This window comes from Peromyscus californicus, unplaced genomic scaffold, assembly GCF_007827085.1.
Source record: "Peromyscus californicus insignis strain IS unplaced genomic scaffold, ASM782708v3 Scaffold_2__1_contigs__length_46816999, whole genome shotgun sequence".
In the NCBI taxonomy this organism is placed as follows: domain Eukaryota; kingdom Metazoa; phylum Chordata; class Mammalia; order Rodentia; family Cricetidae; genus Peromyscus; species Peromyscus californicus.
In genome coordinates, this window is record NW_026294540.1 from 22,341,405 (window position 1) to 22,363,693 (window position 22,289).

Genomic DNA, 22,289 nt, shown 5'->3' on the forward strand with positions numbered 1-22,289 from the left:
TAAATCTTTAAAAAAAATTTTAAAAATAAATAAATAATAAATAAAAAATGGTGACATCTTATTCTCCTAGGGCTGACACACTACCAAGAGGAATCATGTGGTTAGGTTGGCTTATAAATGAGGTTGTTGTTATGAGAAAAAGTCTATATAGCTCAGGCTGGCCTTGAACTGATGATCCTCCTACCCCAAAATCCCACATCCTGGAATATGTCACCTCTTCCAGGCTGTTTTTACAGAATATCCATTTGCCCTGGTAGATTTTTTCCCCCTCTACTTGGCACTTGCCAGAATCATCCGGGAAGAAGGATCTTTAATTGAGAAAATGACTCCCTTAGACTGGTCCATAATCAAGTCTGTGGGGGCATTTTCGTCATCAATGATTTATTTATGCAGGAGGGCCCAGTCCACTGTGGGCATGGCCACTCCTGGACAGGTGGGTCCCTGGTTAAATAAGAAAGTAGGCTGGGCAAGCCATGGTGAGCAAAAGCCAATAAGCAGCAGTGCTCCATGGCCTCTGCTTCAGTTCCTGCCTACAAGTTCAAGCCTTGGGTTCCCCTCATGATGGACTATAACCATAAAATGAACCCTATCCTCCCCAAGTTGCTTATGGTCATAGTAATTTATCACAGGAAACTGAGAAAATATTACAATGCCAGTGTTTGCTGTAGCTGTCTATATTCCTACGTATGTATACCACGTATTTCCTCTGTTTATTCTTCTACTGATGGAGAAAAAGGTTCTTTTACTCTTGGGCTGTTGTACAGAGTCTCAGAACTCAATCCAAACTCTCATTTTTCATATTCTTAGGAATATGTTGAAAAGTGGACCTAATGGGTCATAGGAAAATGTTATATTTTAACCTTCGGAGGAACTACCAAACTGTTTTCTTCAGTGGTTGAGAACCACTGCTCTAAGCCACAACTAAAGTCTATGCTAGAGAGTCAGTAAGACCTCACACTAAATGTGCAACAAGGTGGATATGGGAAGAAATGTCTGTCTATCCCAGAACGTGGAGGGCCGAGACAGGAGGATCAGTGGCTCAAGGTCATTCTTGGCTAATAGCAAATTTTATGCTAACCTGGATTACAAGTCACAAAAACAAAAACAAACAAACCATATAACAAAATCTCAAAAGAGCTAAATAAGTATTAAGCATTTGGAATTTAGGTCAGCACTGAACTTACCATTTTATGATTATATAATTCTTTCACAAAACTAATGATACTCATCAAAAAACTTGCATTCTTATGTGCAGAATTATACTCCCATGCAAAGACAGTACTCTTTATTTAATTAAGGAATACTGTAAGAAAAATAGCTTTCCTTAATCCTCTTAATTCTTCTAAAAACTTGAAGTTCCACACACCAAACAACAAATTTTCCCTGGAAGTGGAGGGAAAAATAAAGTTGCATCTTGGTGTTGTCTACTTTGGTTGACATGATACAGGGAAATGTAACATTATTATATAGTCATATCAAACATCAGGGGAAAGCTGTATCATCACATGGAAATTGTCAGGGTGATATATTTGATCATATGGAATGGGGTGAAGTGATATATTATCATACAAAACGGGTCAGAGTAATGCAATATGGCCATATAAAATGGGTAATGTTATTATCAGATGGAATGGGTAAGTTTGGTGGTTTGAATACCAATGGCCCCCACAGGATCATATATGGGAATGCTTAGTCACCAGGGGGTGGAATTCTTCAAAAGGATTAGAAGGATTAGGAGGAGTGGTCTTACTGTAGAAGTATGTCACTGGGGGTGGGATTTAAGGTTTTAAGAGCTCATGGAAGGCCCGGTGTCTTTCTGTCACTCTGTCTCTGTTTCTCTGTCTCTCTGCTTGTGGATCAGGATGTAGCTCTCAGCTACTTCTCCAGCACCATGCCTGCCTTCCACCATGATAACAGACTAAGCCTCTGAAATGGTAAGCAAGCAATCCCTAATTCAAAAATTTCTTTTATACAAGTTGCATTAGTCATGGTGTCTTTTCACAGCAATAGCACAATGACAAAGACAAGGATAGCGAGGTATTAACCAATGAAATGAGTCAGGTAACATAGTGTCAGCAGATGGAATGGTAGGAGGTAATATAGAACAAACATATGGAATGGGTCAGAATAATACAGTATTGTACTATGGAAATCTCTGAGAAATGAAGAATTGTCACTTGGGATGGCTCAGGAGATAAAGGTGCTTGTTGCCACAGCTGATAATCTGAGTACTATTCCTGGCACTCATATGGTAAAACTCTCTCAAGCTGTCCCCTTGACCTCCACACATGAGCCATGTCATGTGGAACCCATACACATGGGTACTTTGACACACAAAATGTTATATTTCTTATAACATTTAATGCCAAAAGTATAATGGCTCTTTTTCCTTGAGGAGTAATCTGTAGTATTTTCTTTGCAACACACCACCTTGTTCACAATAATGACTGTTGCTGTAGAGGGAATGAAAAAAGTAGAACTCGATTTGGTAAAGGACTGTTTATACATATACTATCCATGATGGATCTACTGCTTTGTGATGTTCGAGACTCAAAACTTCTCTCCTTTGCACACACACACCCGCCCCCGCCCACACACATCTTGCGCTTAACTCTACTAATGTTGCTTCTTGACATCATTAATAAAAATTTCTTTCCACTGAGCCTATGTTTCAGGACAGCTTCCAAGAGTTGCTCACAAGGGCAAAGTGGGGACATGAAGGGTGCTAATGTGACAAGTGAGGAAAGGAGGCAAAAGAGTCTCCAGCAGCTGTTGCTGGTGCAGACAATAAAAAAGATCCAGGAGGAGCAGGAGAGGCCAACTCAGGGTACATGGATTTCAGGAGAAGCAGGGCTATTGCTACAGTAGCCTCAGGCTACAGAAGCTTTGGACCCAACATCTCCTTTCTTTTGAAACATAAACATCAGCTTTGACATTCTTAAGATTTTAAATTACCTCATAGAAAGGCGAAGGTACCTAGGCTTTGTTCTAAATTCCAGCTCTAGCCTTGTGTAGCACAGCTACCCAGAAGGAGATGGAAGGGGTTACTATCCTACTAATGAGAAAGCCTCCTTTCCTTTCCCAGACCTCCTCTTGGTGGAGACTCTGTCTGCCCATTTTTCTGAGTTAGGACTCAAGAAGCGTGAGTTTTTGCTTTACTTTCCTTATCCCTTCTTTTGGGTACTGGCCAAAGGCTAAGCACTTTCGCAGGCACCCTGGGCTTTTCACAGTTTCTCTGAAGCCTCTCTCTCCTTTATCCATGCAGCTGTTTGCAAACTGCATGCCTTTCTGTCTTCTCCCTTTTCCTCTCCAGGCAGTGTAAGGGCCCGTCTGGCAGAAACCGATGGGTCCTAACAAGACACTTGTGTATCTAAGGCCATCAAACTATTGAAAGAATGGCTCCCAAGAGATTAGAATGTCCCCCAGGAATCCCCTTCTGGGATTAGCAAAGCCTATAAAGCCCTCAGGGTAGCTAGAGGAGGAACTTGCCAGCCTGAAGAGAGACTGACAGGTGACCTTGCAGGACAGACCTGGAGCAAAGTCAACGGCATATGGGAGACTACACCTGGCTAGACTGCTGGATTATGTGTATTTCTTGCCTTCTAGCTAAAACTTACCTTCGAGGATTTTGAGGAATTGCTGGATCTCTGTCCCTATGGGACCACATGGAATAATCTCCTTATTCTGATTTTCTTTATTAATTTGGCTCTTTTAATGGACTTAACTAAGGATAAGTGACTGAACCTGGTTTGTTAGAGCACAGACCTTGACCCCTAAGTGTGGTTAGAGCAGCTGCAGAGACTTACATTTTGTCTGCTATATTGTTTTCCACTTAAAGTCTAATAAAATAGTCCTTGAGATGTCTTTTGATTCCCTGTCTAACTTCTTTTATTAAGGGGACTGTGGACCCAAAAAAAACACACCCCGGTTTCCTTGGTAACACTGTGGGGTGGAAGAGATCTGGCCTGCAGGTGCACAGGGACCAGGACTGGAGGAGAGCAGGCACATTGAGGGTCTCAGTCATTTTTTATAAGGTTTTCCAATTTGAAATGTTAGGAAATTTGTTAGAAATGCCCTCTCTTGTCAAGAGAGGCATTTAGCCTGACTGGATAGGCATCCCATCCTAATAGAAGAAAGCAAACAGAGACAGATTGTTACCGGATTCCAAGGTGTAAATTACTAAGGGCCATCCATTGCACAGCAACATAGTGTCATCTTGCAGGCATGGTACTGTCTGACTGCTGTTCTGATAAAAATATTACCAGTTCTCTTGGTTTTATTTATTTAGTGAATTTATTTAGTTTGGGAGAATGAGCTTGACACAGTGTGGTCATATGAAAGAAAATGGCCCCCAAAGGGAGTGGCACTATTAGGAGGTGTGACTTTGTTCGAGTGAGTGTGGCCTTGTTGGGGAAAGTGTGTTTGAAGTCTCATATATGTTCAAGATACCACCCAGTGTCTCAGACCACTTCCTGCTGCCTGCAAGCCAAGATGTAGAACTCTCGGCTACTTCTCCAGCACCGTGTCTGCCAGCACATCCCCATGACCCATCGTGATGATAATGGACTGAACCTCTGCACTGTAAGCAGCCACCACAATTAAATGTTTTCCTTTATAAGAGTTGGTGTGGTCATGGTGTCTCTTCACAGCAATAGAAAACTTAACTAAGACACACAGTATGTGCAGGTAGAGGTCAGAGAACAAATTTCAGGAACCTTGTCAGTTCTGGGAATCAAACTCATTTCCTCACCCTTACTACTGAGCCATTTCGCTGGGCCATCTCGTTTCCTAGGAAAGAAACATCCCCACCTTCATTATATTCTTTGCTATGTTTATGTTGTATGTTCTTCATGGGTACATGCGTCTATGTGTGTTCTCAGTTGTGGGAGCATATGTGCCTGTGGTCATGGAGGCTGACTCTGATGTTGGGTTTCTTCCTCAGTCACTCATGTATTTATTTTTATTTTATGTGTATAAGTGTTTCACTTTCATGGATAGCCCACAGAAGCCAGATTCTGCTGGGATTGTAGTTTTAGACGATTGTGAGCAGCCATGTGGGTGCTTTGAATCAAACCCAGGTCCTCTGGAAAAGCAGTCCATGCTCTTAGCCACTGAGTCATCTCTCCAGCCCCTGATCTCTGTTTGACGAGGCAAAATTTCTCATTGAATCCTGGGCTGGCTGTTGAGGCTTGTTACAGGGCTTCACTGTCTCTACTTCTCAAGTTCTGAGCTTACAGATATGATCCTATGCCCACCTGGCATTTACTTGGGTTCTGGCAATCTGAACTTTGATTTCTCCAGCAAGCACTTATAATCGCCATCTCTGAAACACCATCATTTGTTAAAATGCATTTTAGGAGCCGGGCGGCAGTGGCACATGCCTTTAATCCCAGCACTTGGGAGGCAGAGCCAGGTGGAGCTCTGTGAGCTCGAGGCCAGCCTGGGCTACCAAGTGAGTTCCAAGAAAGGCGCAAAGCTACACAGAGAAACCCTGTTTCGAAAAACAAAAAACAAAACAAAACAAAATACATTTTAGGTCCACCTCCATTTTGGAATGACAAGATACCCATGAGACACAAACACATAGACCAAGACGGCACACCTCACAACGCGCCCACACATGAGCCATCCAAAGGGAGGGCGTGAGCCGTGCACCCAGGGTGTATGGTGGTCCAGGAGTTGTCGGACGCCTTTGAAACTTACATCGCTGAGCCTCTCGCGAGAGCTGCTCCGGTGGAAACCCTTGGATTCTCCGCTGGTGCTTCCGCCGTCACTGTCTCTGCAGCTGTTCTGTCCTGGCTTGAGCTGAAGGTGACAGAGAGAAAGGAAAACAGGAGGAAGTCAGAGGTATCCCCACACGCACACTTCCGGGCTCCCGAGCTTGGAGCTGTGAGCTTTGCACAGTGAAGAGTTCGGAACCTCAACATTCTGTTTAGTTTAAACGTATACAACATTTTGGTTTTGTTTTTATTTTTTCTCTCTCTGTGTGTGTGTGTGTGTGTGTGTGTGTGTGTGTGTGTGTGTGTGTGTGTGTGTTCACTCACAAGACTGCAGGTATATGGAGGCCAGAAGAGGGCACTGGATCCCTCAGCAGCTAGAGATACAGGTGGTTGTATGCTGTTTAACCCGAGTGTTAAGAACCAAACTCAGATCCTCTCCTAGAGCACTGAGTGCTCTTCACTTCTCCAGCTCCCTATATTTAGTTTTTCTGTTTGTTTTTTACACAGGATATCACATAGCCCAGAAGACTCGAAATTCACTTTGTAACTGATGGTGATTTTAACTCCTGATTGTTCCATCTCTGCTCCCCCTTCTTTAATTGTGTGTGTGTGTGTGTGTGTGTGTGTGTGTGTGTGTGTCTGTCTGTCTGTCTTTGAGACAGGGTCTCATGTGACTGAATGACCTGGAACTTGTTATGGTATCTAAGGGTGACTGTCAGCTTCTGCTCTTCTTGCATCCCTCTTCTGATCACCCGGGTTCCAGGCATCAAGCATGATCACACCCAGGTGGCACAGTACTGGGAACTGAACACAGGGGTCTTGTGCCAACCGGGCAAGCATTCCACCGACTAAGACATATTCCTAATCTTCTGGCGTGATAGACTGACCACCATCCAGACCTTACTTGGGTTCATCCAAGAGGAAACATCCCCCTAACTCTCCAATGGAGCATTCTTACATGTAACTCCTCAACAATGCTATGTTAATTACTCTTTCTAAACCCCTCCCCCCCTTTTCCAGAAAGCATTCTCTAATAAAGCTCAAAAAGTAGGGCTAATTTTACTTTCTATCCTCTGAGCCCTTTAAGGACTGTGTTTTCTCCTACACTAATGTGAAATTTACTAAGTCTAACCTAATCCAGATGCAAGGTGTATAAGCCTTTCCCAATTGGTGCGTTACAAGTCAGAATAAAGTCTTTTCAAATGTTCACCTTCTCACTCTTTATAAAACAAGGATTTGGGGGCTGGGCTGTTAATTATGATATACTTAAAAGACTTTATTACATTTATTTACTTATTTGTGTATATGTACACGAGGGAGGTGGTACACACGCCAAAATGTATTTATAGAGGCCAGAGGATAACTTGTGGGAGCCAATTCTCTCCATCAACCATATGGGTCCCAGGAATGAAAGACAGGTCATCAGGTTTGGTGGAAACAGCCTTTACCAGCTGAGCTCTCTCGTCCACTTTAATTTTCAAGTCCAAGAAATCAGTATTGTTGCAACAGCCATAGTGACAGTCAAACCCACATGTGGAACATATGCTCTGACCCATAAGCAGCTTCGAAACTCTCTTTCTTGACTGGCTATATAGCTCACCCGTAGAATTAATTGCCCAAAACCCTGGGTTTGATCTACTGCCCTGGAGAAACCCTGAATGGTAACACACATACCTGTAATCCCAGTGCTGGGGAAGTGGAGGCAGGGATACCAGTAGTTTAAGGTCATCCTTGCTACACAGTGAGTTCAAGGTCAGCCTGGCATACATGAGGCCCTGTCTCAAAAGCAAGACAAGACAAGATGTATTATTTAACGGCTTCTCTCACAATGGTAAGGCAGAACCATTTTCAATCATGGATGAAGACACAGCAGATGATGACTTCAAAGTTAGGCCACAAGCTAGGACGCCAACTCATGATTCTAGTGTCGTGTGCTACCTGGTTTAATGCTCAGTTTAGAGGCTCACACAGAACACATGGTTCCAATTCTGCAGTGTATTACTATTCCCTCTGTACTTCAGTATGCCTGGGGTGGTGGATGACCTTATGAATATTCAATTCACAGAATCCACATGGGGAGAGAACCTATTCCTACAAGTTGTCCTCTGACCACCATGAACACACACGCTTGCTCACAAATAATATTAATTTACAATCAGGGAATATTCCTTACACACAACTAGCTTAATGAAAACGGGACATTGCACCTAGTCTCTCTTCCACACTTCTTCATGAAAGGGAAATGATTTCATACCATAGCCCACAACAGACTTCAGAGGCTCCGATGTCAATTATCTGACTAAATGTTGATCTGGGCTCAGGGCAGAACCCAAGGAGGAAGGGAAGGAATCAGCTTGCTTGCATTCCCAAGGCCCTGACGGCAAACACACTTAAGTGAATTCTGTTGAAGAGCCGTACATAAAATCCACCCTCCAGTGCTACCCCTTTTTCCTCCAAAGCCCAGCTCAAGTTTAAAGGAAACTTAGGATTTTAAGCTGTCAGCCAGTTCAATATTTCAAAGGCACTGACTGACTACCCTAAGCACTAACGCTAAACCACAAGATTTCAGGGAAGACGTGCTCATTCCTAATCCCACGAATATATTTTCAAACTGGTATTTTCAGCCGCAACCAACGGGATCATTTGTGGGTAGCATAAGTAGCTATTCCTTTACCTGGAATTCCCAGCTATTACCTACAAGCAGGAGACAACACAAAGGCCAGGTGCGAGCTTAAACATTTAAAGACCTGAGAAAAATCAATCCGGATGCATTGATTTGTCCCAGCATCCATGGTGGCCAGCGTTAGAAAGCCTTTGCTGCAACGCAGGCAGTGAGAAATCTGACAAGCAAGCTTCACATTCTTATGATTGTGTTTACATGAAAATTTCTATAGCCCAGTCTCTAATTTCACAGGAGGCAACTGAATTAGAGCAAACTAAACAAAATGAGGGAGTGAGTATCGGGCATGGGTGGTGGTAATTCCGTCAACGGAATTATCTTTATAGAACACAGGACGCCAAGTTTTCTTTTCATGAGATTTCATTGTGGAAAATATGTTCTCTGCATTCTGGAACTGTGATCTTGGGAGAGTGTCAACTGTTATTAATGGCTGAATGGTTAATCCTGATTGTCAACTTGATGGGATTTAGAACTGCCTAGGAGACAAACTTCTGGGCATGTCTGTAAGCAAGTTTCTAGACTGGGTTAATTGGGGTAGGAAGCCCTAAGCGTGAATATAGGCAACACAAGTCACAGAATGAATAAAAATGAGAATGTGAGGAGGCTGGTGTGATGGCTGAGCTGGTGAAGTACTTGCCCTGCAGGCATGAGGACCTAAGCAGAAAGGGAGGTGTGGGGACATGCCTTTCTGATTCCAGTGCTGGGGCACAGAGACAGGAGGATCACTAGGGTTTAACGGCTAACCAGTCTCGCCAAATCAGCAGGTTCTGGGTTCACTGAGAAAAGGAGAAGGGGAGGAGAGGAAAGAGGAAAACTCTGGACACTGTTTTGGTGATGTGTCTACACATGGGACTTGAACACTGCCATCTCTCAGAAACTGAACACTACAAAACAGCTTCGATTTGTCCGACACACACATGGGTCACCATTGAGAAGCAGTTCAATGGATTTCAGAGTATTGGAAAGTTAGCAGGGTTAATAAAATCAGGAGAGGAAAATAAGGCAAGAACCAATTTCACCGTACCATTGTGAACATAAGCAGCCAGGCCATCAGAGCTAGTTGACTGACTCTGACATCCTCCCAGCAGGACGGGCAGAAGTTCCATCACACATCAGGGGTCACAGAAGCACCGTACAGAAACTACACAACTCCCGTAACAAGTCTGATGCAGAAACACAGCTCTGACCTCAAAAGGGATGAGACAGCTCATTCTAGAGCCAAACATAAGTGAACCAAGTCTATGAACACAGATTCAGGTGACCCCGAATTCCATGTACCAACATGCTAACAGTTTGACCAGGACTTTATGGTAACAAAACAAAGGTGGTCATACATGGAAGCACGTTTCAAATTCAGTAGCAGAAATGTCACATAGATGGGTTAGAGCAAAGCAATCTCTACGACAGGCCTAAGATGCTATCTGGATGGGTTCTTAGTCTTGACTGACAGAAACTAGGTGTGTTTGTACATTCCAAAGGATTTACCTAATGTTCACCAAGATGTCAGAGATGACACAGATGCAGAGGAGAACAGCAAAGGGCTATTAAGGAGGCTAAAGGCAACCCAAGGTGATTTGGATCTGGACTTTCGACATTGCAACCTCTCCACATCACTGAAGCTCTAATCATCAATAAGACGGTGGCAGAAGATTCAGTGGAAGATGCGGCTCTCTCAGGCACCTTCCTTCACACAAGTGAATTCAAGATAAACGAAGGAGGAAGGAACTGAGCTAAAAAGACAGGAAAGACACAGCCAGCTGCCATGGGACCAGCTTACTCTGCACTTGAGCTGAGCAAAAAAGGAAATACTGCTAAACCTAGACATAATTAGGACTGACTAAGTTCTGATATTGAGGAATTGGTGTTTACATTTTGGTGTCCCGTGAAAAGGCACATTTGCAACAATTGCGGAAGGATTCCTTGGATGTCTGAGAGGCACTTCTCAAACACATCGGGAGGTAAGGAGAGCAGGATCTCTGGATGGAGGACAGACAGATGGACAGATGAAACCAGAGTATCTAGGACACAATTGTTGAGGTTGTACCATGAGGTTTCACTATCATTTCTACTTCAGTACTGAGCTTTTGTGTGTGTGTGTGTGTGTGTGTGTGTGTGTGTGTGTGTGTGTGTGTGTGTGTTCTGAAACAGGGTCTCAAACTCTCTATGGAACCAAAAATGAACCTGAATTCCTGATCCTCCAGCCTATATATTACAAGGCCTAGGATTAAAGATGTATACCAAAATGTCTGGAATATTATGATATGCTTTTAAAATCTAGTATAATCATCAAGTATATAGAACACATTAACTATCAGTCTATCCCTGTTTTAAAGATTTATTTTACTATTATGTGTACGTGTGTATGTCTACCCGTATGTCTGTACATGGGCAGGTGGGTACTTGCAGGGGCCAGAGAGGGCATCAGACCTTCCAGAGCTGGAGCTTCAAACAGTTGTGAACCAACTAATAAGAATGTGGGCACTGAAATTCAGTCCTTGGGAAGAGTAGCAACTGTTATTACCTCCGGAGGCATCGCTCCAGCCCCACATCACTTTTAATTGAAAAATAAAGAATATATAGAAATTGTTATGATATAAAATACTTGAGTTGACAGCTATCAAAAATTTCATGATATGAACGCTGACACAAAGTTTTTCTTCCAACTTGCCAATGGACTGAGTTCATTTCAAATCAGGATCAAAAAAGTAAAAAAATCTCATTACAGTGAGGGTTGCTCCTCTGTCCACAGCCATCTTTGTAAGTTACAGTGTATTCAACTCATCATAATTGAAGGACTCTTTAATGAAGAGCTATATCGCCTCTGTGGAGACAGAGCACAATAATGCAAGTTCTGTGGTCAATTTTTTTTTTTTTTTTTTTTTTTTTTTTTTTTTTTGGTTTTTCGAGACAGGGTTTCTCTGTGTAGCTTTGCGCCTTTCCTGGAACTCGCTTTGGAGACCAGGCTGGCCTCGAACTCACAGAGATCCGCCTGGCTCTGCCTCCCGAGTGCTGGGATTAAAGGCGTGCGCCACCACCGCCCGGCAATTATTTTTTAGATATTGAAGACATTTTAGTAGGTGGGGGTGAAAATATAGGTCCTAGAATACTTTGGATCCTTTGTTTCAGACTTGTAGCTCCCAAAAATATAGGAATTAAAGACCCAATCCCCGTACTTCAGAGAAGGACTGTACTCACTGGAGTACTTGAGCTCAAAGAAGGCTACTGGAGTGGCCCAACAGAGTATCAGTGTATGCTCCAACATCAATTTTCAGGAATTTAATCATCACTTCAATATTTTTTAAAGGCGATGTTATGGCTTGGATGACAAATGGCACCCATAATCTCTCACGTTTGAACACTTGGTTACCAGTTGGCTGCACTGTTTGAGGAGATCATGGAACCATTAGGACATAGACCCATGAGAGAGGAAGCATATCACTGAGGTCTGGCTTGGAGGGTTAACAGCATCCCTTCACTTCTTACTCTCTTTTCCTGCTTCTTGGATGAAGGTGAAATGAGAACTCTCTGCTTCATTCTCCCACAGCCTCATCTTCTACATCAGTGTGGAGTCTATCTTCCCCTGGAACTATAATCCACAATGGCCAGTTTTCTCCTCTATCAGCCTTTTTGGTCTTGGTATTTGACCATGGCAATGGGAAAGTAACTAACACAGGTGATGAGGTAACCAGGGCTCTTCAGGAATTGAGTAACTTCACCCATATCCTGATTGATGCAGTTACTGCTGGAGTGGGTATGCAGCAAGGTCCACCCATCTAACCCTCTCTTCTCTACCCAGTTTAATATCAATCAAACTCCACACGTTATGACATAACCCTGACACTTCATACCTTGCGGAACCATGAACCTAATAAACACCCATTGCTGGTCATTCCTCCAGTCTATGGAATTCTCTTACCAAGAGAATCTTGCTCCAATAAGATGAAATTAAGAAAACATTGAGAGAGCTGCCAGGATCCCCACACACCGAAGAAGGGTCATGTGAGGACCTGGCAAAAAGGCAGGAAGGCAGCCACCTACAAGACAAGCATATAGGCCCACCAGACAGCCAAATGGCAAACAACAACAACAACAACAAAAAAGCCTAGCATTTTTCTTTTTTCTATACCAAACAGAGTATATTTAGGCTCTTGAGCAGGCTAAGCAAGCTGTTTACCCCTTCAATTTATATTCAGCTTCAAACTTGGACTGCCAGCCTCCAGAGCATGAAAATATAAAATCCTTCGAAGACACAGACTGTACTATTTGTTAGAGTGGCCCTATCAAATAAATGGAATCATTCTCTTAAGGATACAAACGGCCTGGGCGACATTCTTACCATCACAGAGGACAAGAAAGGAAAACGAAACAAAGAAGCCTAGCAAACCCTTTCATTTCATTTTTTTAACATGCCAGGTTGTAATGTGTCACTGATTCTCTCCCTTTCACCCACACCAATGAGGCTTCTGTCCCTGCACTGTCTTAAGGTTGCTTCTGTCAAGTTCTTCAATAATATGCCAAAAGCATTTGTGAGAGCTCAGGACAAGGGGCTCTAATACTGTCTAATCTGTTAAAAGTAACATCAAGCCAATTTAATGCTAAATAAAGCCTGTTCTCTCCTCCTACTGTGCTTACTTAAGTGGATATTCCTAAAGACACTAACCACCAGGTTTCAGTTTACAGCTCCATGTTCCTTGTTAGTTGTTTTTGTCTTGTATAGACCATGTTGGAGTCAACTTGATAGGTAGTCAAGTTTAACCCAGAACTTCTCATCCTACTGCCTTTATCTTGTGAGTGCTGAATTTCTAGGCATATACCACCATACCTGGATTAAGAGGTGCTGTGGATGAAACTCTGGCCTTCACTCACCAATTGCACTGAATCCCATCCCTGTCCTTGAAGGACGACGTATCAATGCCAAAGAGCTAACCATTGCCTGGTAACCTTCCCATTCTGCAGTTCTGTCCCATAGCTAAGGAAGCTTCATGGGACAGCATGACTTTCAGGTCATTCCATATCACCCAATTTTCTTACTTGGCTTCAGGCATATGCCTACCTTGTTCTATGTACTCTGATCTTGCAGAGATGGGCCTGCAGGTCTGGCACTGATGCCTAGTTGATAATATCTGGGCTGGAGATTCTAGGGTCACAAAAGGCTATTTTTTCTGAGACATTCCAGAAAGTTGACTGGCAGGTAAAGTGAAGAGTGATCGGCACTAGTTAACTCAGTCCACAGACTCATCATCTTTCAGAATGAACAATGATGGATTCTGTTCTGGAAACAGCGATCATGTGTAATTTAAGTTATTTCAAAGAGTCAGGTATAGTAAAAATAAATGGAAAAGTAGCATATAATTACTGTTAGGTTAAGAAATCATCATGCTGGCATTTGAGATTTTTAAAAGTACTTGTTCTGCAAAAGGTCAAAAACCACTAAAAAGAAGTTAATGGTTCTCTAAGTATTACATATGCTTACTGACAAGATTGCCACTCTAATAATTTAGATGATGTGAAGCATTTAAGATTCCTATTTATCTTACTAAGAGTTTCTTTTAAAAGAAAAAAATTTCTTGTTTTGTTATAACCCAATCCAGATGTAATTTTTCTTCAAATATATCTTACAATAGTAGAAACCTCGGAAAATATGTACTACAAGGTGGACATGCAGCTCAATGAGCTCTTGCTTAGAATGTGTGAGATCTGGACTCAATCCTCTGCATCACTAAAAAGAACAAAAAAAATTTGTTTATGGGGCCGGGGTGTACCTTGGTGGTTAGAATCTTGCTTAGCATGTAGGAAGCCCCGTTTTCCAACCTCAGGACAACATATATCAAACTAGTCATGGCAGCATATTTCTTTAATCGCAGCATTTGCTAAGTGAAGGCAGAAAGTTCAGAAGTTACAGACCATCTTGTCTACATAGCAAGTTCAAGGCCAGCCTAAACTATGTTAGACCCCCTCTCCCCAAAAGTAAAAATGTACTATCAAATAATAATTGCTCAATATTAATAGCAACATTTACAAAAGTAACTCAACTGGTTATACAAGTAAAATGTGGTCTCCTGAGGAAAAACTAAAGCCTTAATAAATGTTGTAAGGAGATAGTGGAAGATTTTTTCTTGTCATACTGCAGAGAAGTTCACAGAACTTCTGGTACACACATTCCTGGGGGCTTGGATGTATTCACAGGAACCAGAATACTAACTGGATGGCAGTTACAAGGGGTCTTTTCAACAGTAAGCCAGGATGGTTCTTAAATCCTACTGGCTTCTATCACTATCCATCTTACAAGCCTTGGCATCTCAGGAGACCATTACCAGAGGCTCAGGGTCTGATCAAGTTCACTGCCACGCAGCAATGATGTCTCTGTGTTTTAGAAGATGCAAAGTTAAAACGTACATCCCAGTTTTAAGCTAGGTAGAATAATGCCGAGATGATATTACAATTTTAACTTAGAGGCAAGGGAGATAAAGAAGTGTATAGAGTATTTTAGTTTTCCTTTTTCCCCATTACCATGATGAAATACTTTGACAATAGCAACTCAAGAGGGGTAAAGTTTTATTGTGACTCACAGTTAAAGAGTATAATCCATGATGATAGGAAATCAAGATAGTAAGAGCTTGAAAGAACTGATCACAGGGCATGCACAATCAAGAAACAGATCATGCTAATACTCACCTTGCTCTCTTCGTTTTATATAGTCTCAATCCCCCAATCAAGAAATGGTACTGTCCACAATTAAGAATGGTTCAGATGGTCTCTGAACCACTGAAATAAAGAAGATAATCCCCTTTAGGCAGGTGGCAGGGGCCCATCTCCCAGGAGATTCGAGATCCTTTTAAGTTAACAATTAACATGAAAGATCACACATGGAGAACTATACATTTCCCAGCCATCACTAATTCTTGGCCAATACATGTAGCATTTCTTTTCTTTTCTTTTTTCAGAGCTGAGGACCGAACTCGGGGCCTTGCGCTTGCTAGGCAAGTGCTCTACCACTGAGCTAAATCCCCAACCCCACATATAACATTTCAATGGGATGGAAAAAGACTCAAGTAAAATTTCCAACTCTTGTTAAAATTTTAGCAGATCTGCACGAATTCATAAGAAACTTGTTAATGTTCCTAACCAAGAGGGAAAAAAATGACAAATATTAGCACTAGGGACCTTGGAAACAGTAATTTGGATCCCATGTAGAGGGAGACACATCTTCCCACTATAGACACATTTATGTGTCAATTTGCTATAGTCATGTTGACATTAGTTGAGCCTTTCACTTTGAGGGCAAGAGCACTGAATTACTTTCTTTCCTGTTGCTTTGTTAAAACACTCTGACCTAAAAACAACTTGGGAGGAAGGGTTTATTTCATCTTACAGGTCACAGTTCGTCATTGGGGGATGTCAGGACAGGAACTAAAAAAGGAACTTGAAAGCAGAAACCATGGGGAAATTCAGTTTGCTAAGTTAACAGGCCTGTGATTGGCTTGCTTTCTTCTATAGTGTAAGGTGACCCACCCAGGGGTGGCACTGCCCACAGTGGGCTGGGTCCACCTACATCAAGTCACATGCCCACAGGTAAAGTGTAATCTAGGCAATCCCATGGAACGATGTTTGGCTCTCAACATGGGACAAGGCTGGCATCTGAAGAGCCTGTTCCCTGCTCTTGAAGCAATGCAGATAACACAGATTTTCTCAGTGTTATCCAAAATACCACACAGGCTTCATACAGTCTAAATGGGAAGAAATATGTCTATCAAATAAGACAAATGTGAGACTGTTGTGCATTATTTCTGTGCACTACAACCTGTACACATTAAGGAACACCTCTGAATTAGCAGGTTGAGGAACCTAGATGAGTCTATGTCGAGAAAACTGCAGAATGTGAGCTGAAACCCTCACCAGCTACCATCTTCAGCTTCTCAGAGAAGACACAGAGGACAGTAGGAAACAATGCATACCTGTAGACTTAAAAAATCTTGCTTTCTTTCCTTGGGGACTCTGTATGTCTAACCTCTAGGCTGGAAAGATAGTCCAGCAGACCCAGGTTTAATTCCCAGCACCCATATGGTGGCTCACAACCAGATCCAGAGAATCTGCTGCCCTCTTCTGACTTCTGTAGGCTCTGCATCCATATGAACACAACACCAAACACATAAAATGAGAACAAATCTTGATGAGATTATGGTCCCATGTGGTCAGCACTGGCATTGACCCTGAGATCCACCTGCCTCTACCTTCCTAGTGCTAGGATTTCAAGCAGGTGATGCCGTATTTAAAGTTTATACAGTGCTGAAGATAAAACCAAGTAACCAGCACTGTGGTCTTTCTCACTGTATCATGGGAAGAAGAGTTAACTTGGCTTCCAAGTCTTAGACTCTCTACCGAGAGTAGAGGGAGAAAAGTGTAGAGGGGGGAACAAAAGAGGGGACTAGGAGAGGATATAAAATATACACACTGGGTTTATACATATATAAAAAAATTGACAGATCAGCTATTCAAAGCACGGGTATGCTTTCAAATTCTTTACTTCCCCATTCCAAATTCCCAACACTCCAAACGGATCAAAGTTTTACAGATTATTCCTCAAAAAGAGAGAGAAGAAACACAAATTAATAACTATTTAAGTATTCTGTTTCATCATGATAACAAACAGATGGTTTTAATATTCTAGAGGCTAATTCCTGAACAATTAAAAACACAGCAAGACATTAACATCTAATGAAACATTTTAACTACCAGTGTATGCATCTGCCATTAATTCCCACACAGTGAGGTCTTGGATCTCCTCAATCTGTTCTTTATTAAGGAAAGTTTCTCCACTCTGAATTTAGTGAAGTAGAGAATTAACAACTGTTTGTAATCAGCAATCAGCAGGATATTTCGCCAATGTGTACTGAAGCTGCGTACACTATCAGGCTTAAATTTATTCTTATGGTAGCTTTGATGTACACACACTTGCAAGTTAACAGAACCAACTTTCCAGTTGAGAATTCCTCCACCCCAAAACAAAAGAAAATGAACGCAGCACCAACTCTGATGTACAACAAAATCCCTCACTGAGCTATGACCAGGAAAGATGCATGCGTTTAATAACTCAGCTAATTTGTGATTGAGATTGCCCAGGAATTGTCTAGATTGCAATTTCTACCACTGGGACGTGTGTGAAGCAAAGTATCAGAAGGCCAGGACAGACTACAGGACATGCTACACTGTCACACTTGGAGGGTTAACATAAGACGAGACGACCGGTTACCATTAAGCTGACTTCATTTTTGTGTCAATGTGCACAAATGTGGGGTCTCCTGAAACATGATTTTTTTAATAACTGCACAAAACTCACTTAATTTAAGTAACACACACACACACACACACACACACACACACACACACACACACACACACACAGACAGAGACAGAGACAGAGACAGAGACAGGATACCTTACAGGGCCAGAAGAGGGTGTCAGATACACTAAAAACTCAAGTTGCTGGCAGTTTTGAACCATCTGACCTCAGTGCTGGGAAACAAATTGGTCCACTGCAAGAGTGGTATGCACTCTTTAACAGCTGAGCCATTTTCTTTACACCCATGATGTAGCTGACAGAATCTCTGCATCAATTGTTTGAAGTAAGTAAGGTGTAAGTACCCCTTACAAGGAAATCTGAGGGTCTAGATGAAAACACCCAGGAATGGAAAGCTGAGCCTAGAACCCACAAGGATCATTGATCTGTGTGTGCACACCTGATTCACTAGCCTCAGCCAGACCTATTGTGTGGGACAGGTTCCATCTTCATGCGGTTGTTTACCATTTTAGGGTTAAGTGGGGTTCAACACATGAATACCTGGTATTTGTAAACAGACTTTCTTATCCCAGACACTGAGTCACATCCACAGTATTACTCTGTCATCACAGGTAATATCATAATTGACAGGCAAGACAGACACATCACACACAAGAACAGTGGCTTCCTTCTCTGGGTAAATGGTGCACACAGAGATTTTGATTTGGTGACCAAACATTTGTGTTAAGCTATTATAAAATGAGATATAATAATTCTGGCAAGTTGGCAATGGAAGAAAGGAAACTGCACATACACATAGTGTGAGCGGGTACATGTGTGTGTCTGTGTCTATGTGTTTAATGACCAGAGGTCCTTGTGTTCTCCTGCCTAGCCATCAAAGAAAAATGCTCTTGCCTCATCTTTGCTGGTGCTGCAACTACAGGTGTCTGTCACTATGTCTGGCAGTTATATCATGTATCTTGATTAGCAGTATAATGATAATGACTTTCAATGATGAATGCTGAATACATGATTGGATGGGGTTACATCTTAATATATATTAATTATGGTAAAATAAAAGGTAAATTGAGTAATATTGTCGAAAGTTTCTTCAAAGAAGGACTTAATTGAAGATTTTTGTTCTCATTTTTGCTTGAAAAATGGTCTCAATGTGGAGCAAGCTGGCCTTCAACACTCAGGAATACTCCTGCCTCAGAATCTCAAGTACTAGGATAATAGGTTTGGTCATTGGTTGAGTCTTTACCAGATTTATGGAGTGGAGAAGGGTCATGGAGGGAGAGCAAGCAATTAAGAGTCAACTTTCATCTGAAGAAATAAATTGGTACAAAATAAAAAATGGGAAAAAGTATAATCAAATGCAATCAATTTTATTTCTTACTCAAAATCTGTAATGCCTAGGATTCTTATCTAGTTCCTAACTTAGGCATTACTGAAACTCAAGATCCTCCTGTCTCAGCATGCACCACCAAGCCCTCCTTTACATGTTACCAGGGATGGAACTCAGGGCTCTGTGCAAGCTACGTGAGCCTCGACCAGCTGAGCGGCCCCAGGTTCCACATATGTGTGATTCCCAGTCTCTGGAAACAGTCCCCAAAGACACATTTGAAAAGTCATTTCAGAGACCCAACCTCCACCGTTGTATGAAAGGAGGCTCGCCGGGGGGGAGGGGGTACTACACCACTTTCTTTCTTACATTTTATTTATTTTTTGGCAGTTCTTATGAAAATTCATAAGCCAGATGGCATTCAATAAATGTAAAGAGCTCAAGAATTTGGTTTTATAGAAAAACATCAATTAGCGTAGGAAAATTAGCAATTAAGCAATCATTATACAACATATATCAATATTACTAACGAGTGCACATATACACTAAAATTCCACATGAACTCTTTCAGAAGCAGACAGATCCGAGGCACCGCTACTTCCTCCCAAAGACTTGCCACAACTTCATCACAGCTGTCCTTGGGTTTCACACTGTATTATCTTCCTATTATAACACTTCCTGGATCTCCTCAGCGATTGACCTCTGACCCCTATCATTTGCTACTGCTTGCTATTTTAAAACTCTGAAACCTCTCCACTTTCCCCACATGCACTTGGTTTAATCCTTTTAAATAAAAGAAGGAGATGGCCATCAAAGCTCTCTAAGCCCATAGACTTTGTGGTCAGAGATGTGGGTTAATCGAATGACAAGCTTCATCTGTGAAGGATTTAAGATTCAGCTTAGAAGACACCTCTCACGCACACCAATAATGTGTGCAAGTAGCCTCTTATTTTGGCTGAGTCTCTCAATGACGGCGAAACTTCAAACGCCAATGGCACTATGACTGGTACCAATAAAATGTTTATGGACTAGGGACGTGGCTCAGTTAGTAAAGAGCGTGCCCCGTAAGCAGTGAAGAACTGAGACCAGATCCCCATCACTCATACAAAAAGCCAAGAGAGGCAACACATGCCCAGAAACCCAGTGCTGGGGAGAAAGAGTCAAGAGGATTCCAGGATCTCATTGGATAGCTTAGTCTCGTCTACTCAGAGAACTCCAGGTCCAGAAAGACCTTGTATATATACAGTAGAACATGACAGACAAAGATAAGCATTGCCAGCCTCTGGACTCCATAGCTGCAGCCATGGGCATGTACTCGCCCCAACACCATATACCATACACAAACATACACTCAGGCGCACAAATTATATATTAAAAATAACAAAAAAGAGGTTCGTAGTGGTAATGTTTAGCAATATATCTGAAATAATGACGACTTAATGAAGAATTAATTACTGGAACAAATTTTTGTTTCAGTCTCTGTTTTAAAGGCTAATGCCTACTACAACCCCGGGAAACTCTCCAAAATATAAATAAATTTATTTGTCACATTGACTTAGGTTCCTCTAATCAATTTTTGGTGCTGCCTTAATGCCAACAATATGATTTTAAAAATACAATTCCAGCAGAATACAGTATGGCGGCACGTATAAGGGACCAACAAGTGAACATGGAAAAACCAAGTTTGTCCGAATGACACTCTATTCTATTTTCCTGTTAGTGTGAGAAAACACTTCAACCAAAAGCAACTTAAGGGAGAAAGGGTTTGTGTGGCTTACACTGCCAAGAAAAAAAAAATCCATCAGTGAGGGAAGTCCAAACAAGACCTGAAGGCAGGAACTATGCAGGAATCACTTTTGCCGGCTCTCTGTCTCACACAGTAATGATCAGCTAGCTTTCTTCTAGCCCAGGGCCACTGACCAGGGACCGTGCTGCCCACAGAGAATTGGGCCACGCTGTATCAATTAACAAACAAGACAATCACCTATGGGCATGCCTACCCTTCAATCTGATAAGACAACTACTCAACGGACACAGTTTTATTCTGTGATCCTAGGCTCTGTCAGGGGAACAGATAATGATAACTAGGACATGCCGTTTTTAAAAATCACTTATATTCTGAAAGCTAATCATGTTTTCTACATAATGACTGGAAATATTATCAGAAGGAAATGTTTGCAAGGTCTGACTTTTCTAAATATATCTTGAGATTTAAATACGCTTGTGAAATAACTGTCATTTTTACACTAAGAAGGGTCAATAATTGAGATATATACTTTTCTGCCCTACAGATATAAACAGATTAGACATAAACTTTCTGCGTGTGTACACATGGAGACCCGAGATCAACCCTATATGTTGTTCCTAAGGAGCCATCCACATCGTATGTTCAGACAGTGTCTCTGACTAGACCTAGAAGTCATCAAGTAGGATAGACTGACTGGCCAGTGAGCCCCAGAGATCCTCCTGCCTTTGCTTCCCTAGAGCTACGATTGCAAGCATGTACCACCATACATGGCTTTCTGTATTAGCTTCATAGTATCTTCTCTGTTAAGACAGGCACATGTACGGCCCATCAAAGTACTCTCCACTCACGAAAATGTAAACATACTCCCATCTACCACTCTGTTTTCTGTCTAAAATAGGCTTGCTTTTAAGTCCATGACTTCTACGGCGTAGCCAGCCTCGGTGTCCTTTCTCATAATTGTTTGTCCTGTTTTCTGAGACTTCGTCTCTCAGCAGACTGGAACTCCCCAGGCAGGGCTGGACAGCCTGCCCTAGGAATCTCATTGTCCCCCGCCTCCAAGCACTGGGATTACAGTAAGTATTATCAAAGGCCAAACTCAGAGTGTTGCCCTTGCCAGGCAGGCATAATGGAATGAGCTAGCTAGGGAGGTAGTGGGAGGGAGGGAGGTAGTGGTTGGTAGGTAGGTGGTGGTAGGTAGGTAGGCAGGTAGGTAGGTAGTGGTTGGTAGGTAGGTAGTGGTAGGTAGGTAGGCAGGTAGGTAGGTAGTGGTTGGTAGGTAGGTAGTGGTAGGTAGGTGGGTAGGTGGGTAGGTAGGCAGGTAGGTAGGTAGTGGTTGGTAGGTAGGTAGTGGTAGGTAGGTAGGTAGTGGTAGGTAGGTGGTGGTTGGTAGGCAGGTAGGTAGGTAGGAGGTGATAGGTAGTGGTAGGTAGGTAGGTAGTGATGGGTAGCCAGGAAACTAGGTAGTTGGAGGAAAAGAAAGTGAGAGACAAAAGAGGAGGGGATACGTAAAAGAAAAAAGA

At 42.2% G+C, this 22,289-nt stretch overlaps 1 protein-coding gene across 3 annotated transcripts in view; it reads right to left on the minus strand.

Annotated features, from left to right (window-relative positions):
- Nucleotides 1-22,289, minus strand: part of Auts2 (activator of transcription and developmental regulator AUTS2) — a 1,133,997-nt gene that overhangs the window by 635,535 nt on the left and 476,173 nt on the right. For all 3 annotated transcript variants that reach the window (XM_052753902.1, XM_052753901.1, XM_052753903.1), the window contains exon 3: nt 5,704-5,805. In XM_052753902.1, the coding sequence (XP_052609862.1) occupies nt 5,704-5,805 (102 nt within the window). The remainder of the gene's footprint in view (nt 1-5,703; nt 5,806-22,289) is intronic.